The sequence below is a fragment of the Diorhabda carinulata genome, chromosome 6, assembly GCF_026250575.1.
Source record: "Diorhabda carinulata isolate Delta chromosome 6, icDioCari1.1, whole genome shotgun sequence".
NCBI lineage: Eukaryota > Metazoa > Arthropoda > Insecta > Coleoptera > Chrysomelidae > Diorhabda > Diorhabda carinulata.
In genome coordinates this window covers 866,473-874,513 of record NC_079465.1, presented here as the reverse complement: position 1 = coordinate 874,513, position 8,041 = coordinate 866,473, and the positions used below count along the sequence as shown (strand labels likewise).

General features: G+C 32.1%; 3 protein-coding genes across 3 annotated transcripts; 1 reads left to right on the top strand and 2 right to left on the bottom strand.

Moving 5' to 3' along the window:
* Window positions 1–1,016: 1,016 nt before the first annotated feature.
* On the bottom strand, window positions 1,017–1,780 carry LOC130895907 (39S ribosomal protein L12, mitochondrial). Its single transcript, XM_057803508.1, has 2 exons — window positions 1,632–1,780; window positions 1,017–1,576 (listed from the first exon to the last, which is right to left on the bottom strand). The coding sequence occupies exons 1-2, from the start codon at window positions 1,688–1,690 to the stop codon at window positions 1,087–1,089; spliced, it is 549 nt and encodes a 182-aa protein (XP_057659491.1). The 5' UTR covers window positions 1,691–1,780; the 3' UTR covers window positions 1,017–1,086.
* Window positions 1,781–1,804: 24 nt separating this feature from the next.
* Window positions 1,805–3,798, top strand: LOC130895905 (26S proteasome non-ATPase regulatory subunit 12). Its single transcript, XM_057803506.1, has 5 exons — window positions 1,805–1,997; window positions 2,152–2,546; window positions 2,602–3,064; window positions 3,154–3,347; window positions 3,403–3,798. Exons 2-5 carry the CDS (start codon window positions 2,167–2,169, stop codon window positions 3,722–3,724), a joined length of 1,359 nt encoding a protein of 452 aa, XP_057659489.1. The 5' UTR covers window positions 1,805–1,997; window positions 2,152–2,166; the 3' UTR covers window positions 3,725–3,798.
* Window positions 3,799–4,888: 1,090 nt separating this feature from the next.
* Window positions 4,889–7,534, bottom strand: LOC130895906 (YTH domain-containing protein 1). Its single transcript, XM_057803507.1, has one exon. The coding sequence runs from the start codon at window positions 7,346–7,348 to the stop codon at window positions 6,029–6,031; it is 1,320 nt and encodes a 439-aa protein (XP_057659490.1). The 5' UTR covers window positions 7,349–7,534; the 3' UTR covers window positions 4,889–6,028.
* Between the last annotated feature and the right edge of the window lie 507 nt (window positions 7,535–8,041).

The following is an 8,041-nucleotide window of genomic DNA, read 5'->3' as shown; positions in this document are numbered from 1 at the left end:
ATGACAATCTATGGAATAACAAACGGCAGTTTTACCAACTACTATACAGTTATCGTGTAAAAATTTCAATAATCCTTATCGTTTTTAAAATATGTCTCAATACTCATGGAAATTTAGTTAACATTTATCTTTTTTTATTAATAGTCTTGATTCTAAGGCTCTTTTGAAATAAAATATGTTTCAAATAACAGGTGAAAATTGACGTTTCAACATATTTTAGTCTTCTCAAAATATGATTTGACATTGACAATTTGCCATAGAGTAAATAATAATCCTATCAATATTGTTGCAATTTTCATAATTATGTTAATCACTATATTATCAACAACATTAATATAGAAATAAAAATCTGTTTTAACCACAAACAATAATATTTCCTTAGTCATTGCATATCAAAAATATGTTGTCGTTATTAATTAATTTATTCGTACTTTATAAAATAGAACTATAAATTTTCCTTGAATTATTTAGGTCTTTTTATATAATTGATAGTTTTCTCCTTATTTACGTAAACCATTACTAATTCTTTCGATAATTTTTATAATTAGTAAACATTTATCTATGTAATAAATCGATAATGTACGGAGAGGCAGCGATGCCATCTCTACGTATTTTTATGTTAACTTACGTACTTTAATTACAGAATTGAACATATTTTATTTGAATTTGAACAAATTTGCATAATTACATGGGATTTAAGAATCAAATTTTTCATTATTCTACACAAAGAAAATGGAATAACTTGTTGGAAACTTGTTATTGCTACAGTAGTGCAAATATTGAGTGTCTGTTTTCTATCATCAATTTAATAAAAAATATAACTTTATTTCAGTTGGAAAAAGTACATAAATGTACTAAATTTCCATATACAATTTTTACTAATTCTACGTAATTTTCTTATCAGGGGTATTTCAAAATTCTATTTGGCAACACCGCTAGGGGTACTAATAATATTCAAAGTAAATTATGGTATCCAAAATGAGTTAACTGTTTATAGACTTGCATAAAATTTAAAATAATGATTATTATTTATTTATTCAAAATTTTAATGTAAAATTTACAACAATACAACTATACTTAATATAATTAATCAAGCTCAACTACACCACCAACTTTTTCGATTGCAGCTTTCAATTTTTCAGCTTCATCTTTAGGTATGTCGGTTTTCACGACGGCAGGAGCACTTTCTACGAATTTCTTAGCTTGTACTAAATTCATTCCTTCAACCAACGTTTTGATTTCTTTAATCAGAGCCACTTTCTGTTTCTCTTCGAACTTCATCAATTTCACGGTAAATGATGATTTTTCTTTTTTTGTTTCCACTTCCTCGTCGTCTGCAGGCGCAGCTGCTCCTACCGCGAAACCACCCGCAGGGAAAACCGGGGCGTCGGGAAGATTGAGTCTCTTTTTCAATACCGAACTCAATTCTGATACTTCGATTAAATTTAACTCAGAAATTTCTGTTGCTAGTTTATCAATTTTAGGAGAAACGGGTTTTTCTACGTTACTAGGTAGTGGAATCGTTAATTTTTCTACTGGATTCGATTGTATCTCTGCTGTCTGACAAAGTGTGGCACTAAAACAATATTAAAATAAAAACTTTTACTATTTGGTTAATAAAACAATAATACCAATTTGAAAATCTTCTACATCTATCGATGAGACGGATTGAATGTCGTACTCGCTGCATGGTTTATATTTTTAATATAAAAATAAATTTATACTTTAAATCACATTAATATAACCACACTTTAGATAGCGATAATTACTACCTCTTTAGTTAGTTTTATGAAACTGTTTGACATTTGATAGCTGTTGTCATATGAGTTTAAGGGTACGTTATTAATACGAAATAATATTAATGAATTGGTTCATATACTTTGCGTGATTGGTGGAAATTTACCAGTTTACAGATAAAATACACCTTCAGAGTAAAAATATATATGACTTGTATATTTTTGAATAGTGATAAATTGAGTTTATAACTTGTGAAATAGGTATGATTTTATTAGTTAAATTATTAATTATAATGTATTAATTTGTTTATTTTCTTTTTCCCACATGAAATTTAAATACTTACTAATATGACGACAATTGGGTACTTATAGGTTAAGCTTTTTGCTGATGCTGTTTTCTGTACTTTTATTTTAGTATTTTATTATAAAAATGGAGTCTATAGCTACGGATTCAGGTAAAATCGTTAAAATGGAAGTAGATTACAGTGCTACTTGCGACGATAAAATACCGGAATGCCAAAAACTCGCTAAATCTGGTAAATTACATGACGCTCTCGATCAACTTCTTGCTTTGGAGAAACAAACAAGAACAGGAGCTGATATGATATCAACTGGAAGAGTACTAGTAGCAATATGCCAAATTTGTAAAGAAGCTAACAATTGGGCAGCACTTAACGAACATATAATACTTCTAACAAAGAGAAGATCCCAATTGAAACAAGCCGTTGCAAAAATGGTTCAAGAATGTTGTAATTACGTAGACGAAACACCGGACAAAGAAACTAAAGTGAAATTAATCGATACGTTAAGGTGATAAAATTTAATTTTTATATATAGTATCGTTCTAATATATAATTTATTACAGGCAAGTAACTGAAGGTAAAATATATGTTGAAGTAGAAAGGGCTCGTTTAACTCATAAATTGGCTAAAATTAGGGAAGACGAAGGGAATATTCAACAAGCTGCTGATATAATTCAAGAATTGCAAGTGGAGACGTACGGTTCCATGGAAAAAAGGGAAAAAGTTGAACTTATTTTGGAACAAATGAGATTGTGTGTAGCCAAACAGGATTATATCAGAACGCAGATTATTTCTAAGAAGATTAACACTAAATTTTTCGAGGATGAAGGTGCATCTGATTTGAAATTGAAGTACTACAGGCTTATGATGGAAGTGGATCAGCATGAAGGGTCTTATTTGGCAACTTGTAAGCATTATCGTGCGGTACTCAACACTCCCAGCATTATGGCGGTACCTGAAGAAAGACAAGCTGCTGCTCAAGCCGTCGTGTTGTATTTAATCCTTGCACCACATGATAACGAGCAGGTATTTTATCAATTTTTCATTATCAGGGTTACTTTTTTTCCAAAAAAATAGTTTATTGTGACCTTTTTGTGAAAAATATCCAATTTCAGGTTGATTTGACTCACAGAGTTTTGGCGGACAAAGTACTGGAGGAGATTCCTATGTATAAACAACTTTTGAAGTTGTTTACCACCCCGGAATTAATCAAATGGTCGGGGTTGTGCGATTTATACGAAAAGCAATTGAAATCGACTCCGGTCTTTACTGGTAACGAACAAGCTCAAAAAAGATGGACGGATTTGAGGTGAGTTTACGGAATCGAATGACATCTTATTGAACTAATTTTTTTTCATGTTAAGATCGAGGGTTGTGGAACACAACATCCGTGTGATGGCTAAATACTACACCCGTATAACAATCGGGAGAATTTCTGAATTATTGGATCTTTCGCCTGCAGAAACTGAAGAGTTTTTGTCTCAGATGGTGGTGAGTAAAAGCATTCAAGCGAAAACTGATCGTCCGGCAGGAGTGGTACATTTCCAGCAGAGTAAAGACCCCAGCGATGTCCTTAACGATTGGGCTCACGATTTGACCCAATTGATGCAGCTGGTGAATAAAATAACCCATTTGATTAACAAGGAGGAGTGCGTCCACAAACATCTTCAATCTGCTTCTGCTTAATGGGATTTTTTTTTTTCGATTATTTATAACATTGTATTCGTATATGTTTGATTAATAAATTTTTTTTTCTAAAATTGTCGTTTTTATTTGGAGATCCCTATAAAGTTATGGTAACTCGTCCACGACGTGGACCGTGAAACCGGTTCTGGATATTGTTTTTCTACAGACTTTCTAGAATTATTAGAAAAATTCTTTTTTGTAGCTAAAATTAAACGAGGGGGTCCGAAAAAAATAATTTCCAATTAAATAATAACGAAAAATGGTGAAAATTGTACCAGAATTATTGAGTTTAAATAACTTTTGAGGTAAAATATAAGGGGGGTTCTGTGAAAATAATAAATAGTCAGAAAATATTTGTAACGATAGCAGAAAATGTCAAAATTTGGTGTGAAATATCCAAAACCAAACGAGGGTACTATGAAAATATTTTCTAATTAAATAAAATTAAATGGGGGGGAGCCAGAAAACATTGGGAATTGAACTGGAATCCATTTTTAGTGTATAATAGAAAAAATTGAACGGGGGGTCCTCTGGAAGTGATAAATGGCCAGAAAATATCGGAAATTGAACTATAACTTTTCCAAAATTGGTGAAAAATAGTCAAAATTTAAAGGGGGGCCTATGACAATAGTTTTTGAATAGAAGGGGGGTTCTCTGAAAATAATAAATTGCCGGAAAACATCGGGAATTGAACCGGACATGTCCATTTTTAGTCCATTTAACGGGGGGGGGGGGATAATTAACGATTATAAAATATTCGAAATAGAGCCAAAACATGTCCAAATTTGGCGTAAACTAGCTAAGGGGTATTTTTCATTGAAAAAATATTCGTAAAATGCTGGGGATTGTCGTGGGGTCCATCAATTTACCCATTTATGAAGTAAAATAGGAAAAATTAGACAATAAGCTGTCGAAAATTGGTGTAAAATAAACGAGGGGGTTTGTAAAAATACTTTATAATTAATTTTTGTGGTAAAAATTGTACGGGGTTAATTAATAATTGGAAAAAATTGGGAATTTAACCAGGACCTGTCAAAAATTAGTTTAAAATTGATATAACCAAACAAGGGGGTCGTGGAAACAATTTATAATTGAATAATTATTAGAGATTTTTGAGAACTTGTTAATTAATCGATTTTTGGCGCAATTAAAACAAAATAAAACTTCTCTAATAAAATAAACATTTTGAAATCGAATTTTTTACATTTTTTTTCTTATAAATTATCAATTCTGTTATTAAACGAACATTCTAAGGACATATACTGTGCACAAAACTCCTGAAAACATATATACGAATAAAATTTCTTTATAAAATTATCTGATATACAAATATACAAAAGATTACAATAAATACACAGCCTTAATCTTTTCTCGAAGAAACAGTCTTTCACCATTTCCGAACCAAATGTTCATTATTGAGAAATATTATCTCAAAAATTATTCTCACACAAATCACTTTTTTGTCAGTCCCTTAACGAGTTCTTGGATACCAAGAAAAAAATTAGATCACACCATTCGAAATGCAGTTTTTTAATATAATATTATACAAATAATGCGACACATTATTTATAAAAACTTAAATTTAATACACCGATAAATCAAAAATTATGCACATCACATTAATGAGTTTGGTAATCTTATTAATACGGAAAGATCTGATGTGAGGAAATCACAATCTGCTCAAAATACATTTTGAAAAATTGTTCATTCCACTCGAAAGTACATTTCAATATTCAATTCGATATAAATCCATGTAATTTTGAGTAGAGACAAGAAAAACCCAAGCAAATGAAAAGTAATATAAGAAATAAGAAAACCAAGACCGGGGACACTGAACAAAGTTAAAACGAAGAAGATTTCCAGTTTAATTCAGATAGTGAACCGGATATCCCCATAGGGAAAGAAACTCTTGACACTGGGCTAGAGTTTGATACAAAAATTTGTGATTTTTTTCAAGTAAATTAAGTAATTTAGTCCATATTTGGTTACTTCCCGCTAAATAGAGTAATCTAACCTCAAATTTTTACTTGTACTTATAAACAAAACCAATAGAACTTAACTTAAAGATTGAAAATAGCGAATTTCGTTATTTAAGAAACACATTAAACATTAAATGAATATAAGATTCATTAACTTTACCAAACTTATTAATAATAATAAAAAAATCAATACCTGTCGTTAATAACGGATTTAAAACCCAACAATTGAGCAGAAACTAATGATTGTATTAATCTGAAACGTTTCCTTTCATCAGATTTTCAAAAAATTAACAAAACCCTTTGATTCCTACACTCGGCAACATCTTCATCTCCTGTCCCTGTAACGATGGCGGCTTCTGCTTCTATCCCTCTCCCTGTCCCTCATCCTATCCCTATCTCTTGAACGTTCACTAGTCCTCCATATAAACTCGTCCACTGAACGATCATACGAGCGTCTATCAGAAAACGAAGTTAATCTAGACGTTGGATATTCCGGTATTGGTAATCCGTCGTAATAACGTGGAGGTGGTAAGGCGTCGAAAGATGATGGATATAAAGAAGGTGCTACGTATGGTAAAGGGGGTAGTTGATGCTGCATGGTTCTCATATAATCAGCTACGTACGCTTCGGCCGCCGCCGCGGTGTAAGGACGAGGCGATTCGCGATTATAAAACATCGAATATCTATCTCTGGGTCTCGGTGATATCGATCTTCTATAATTACTTGAAGTTAAACCTCTCGATAAGAAAAATTTTCTTCTGGAATACGACGAACCTCTACCTCTGAAATTGAATGATGACGGTCGTGCTGCTATCGGCATTCTCGCTTTCGGATGCCTATGTCCGTCCCTACCGCGTAATGTAGTTTTTTTCGAAGCTTCTTTAGCTAACCTTAATATTGGTAACAATTCAATACCCTCGTCTTCTGGAAATAAACGACACAATTCCTCCGCCACTCTAGGTTCAATTTCTTGACCATCTCGACCGATTTTTACGGGTTTTCCGTCGTTCCAAGGGTTGTACAAGTGCATTGTATTCGAAAATGGTAATTCCTTACGGCAAATCCAATCTACTTTAAATACACCTCCCAAAGCTTTTGCCGATAAACCCGGCGGTAATACCCAAGAAATCGGGGATCCGTCGTGTCTTGATTCTCCATGTAACCTCGCAAATCCCGCAAATTTACCACTTTCTTTAACCGAAAATATTAATAAAACATTTCTTGATTCTCTATATGCTTTATTTAGATTCGCTTCATTTTGCGGAAGAGTCGACCATACTCCTTTGGCTTTGGAAAGGATAATGTTTTCGCAATTATTTGATTTGATAACAAAAAAGCGTGCATCGCGAAATAGGTAATTTAATTTAGTTATATAGTCGTAGGACTTTACTTTATTATTATCTTTAGATCGAGGCGAAGGACTTTTATCTTTTGAACGACCCCGACGTCTAGATCGACGAATTTTACCCGACGAATTCGTACTAACTGAGCTTATTGTTGGAGCTGTCGAACTTTCTGAGCTGGTGGAAGACACGTCACTTTCATAATTTACTTCGTCTAGTTTCATCTCATCTCCCATATCCAAACTAATGTTTAGCTTTTCAGCATCTACACTACCATTTCTATTGGAATTCCTGGAATCCATTGTTATTTCTTGGAAAAAACTTCAAATGGGCTCTACAAACATTTTGAAATGTATCATTCACAATTTTGAACAGTTTTTAATAAAAACTGTGTTTTTAGTATACGAAACAAAAACAATTTCGGCAACTTTATTAGTTTGCTACTTTGCTACAACTGAATGTCAAAAAACAAGCTTCGATGATTATTGTCAACTGTCAAAATGTACAAGGATATGAATAGGACGGTCTACTTAACTGAACTGTCTTCTTACGTCACCAATTACACGATATCACATCAACCAAAAAAAAATTGAAGAGAAGCAATATATAAACTAAAGAGATTCAAAAAAATACTAAGTGACTATCTTTCTAGTCAATGTCCCCAATATAATTTTCATAGGAACGCTACACGCTTACTTTAACTTGTGACGTCACAAAATTGGATTGTATTAATAAAAGTAGATCGTCCCTTTCCTTGTAGAAGATACCTTGAGCAGTGCAATTCATTTTTACTTTTACGAGTTTATCCAATTATTGTATTGGTTTAAAACTATTATATATACAAAAAATTGCAGATAATTAGATGTACCTATAGCTATTGTAATTAAATTGGTCTTGATTACAAAAAATTTAAAAACCACATTTTGAGAAACCTCAATTGATGCCTTTACGACTTAAAATATTTATTATTTAACATGAAAAATACTGAAATATCA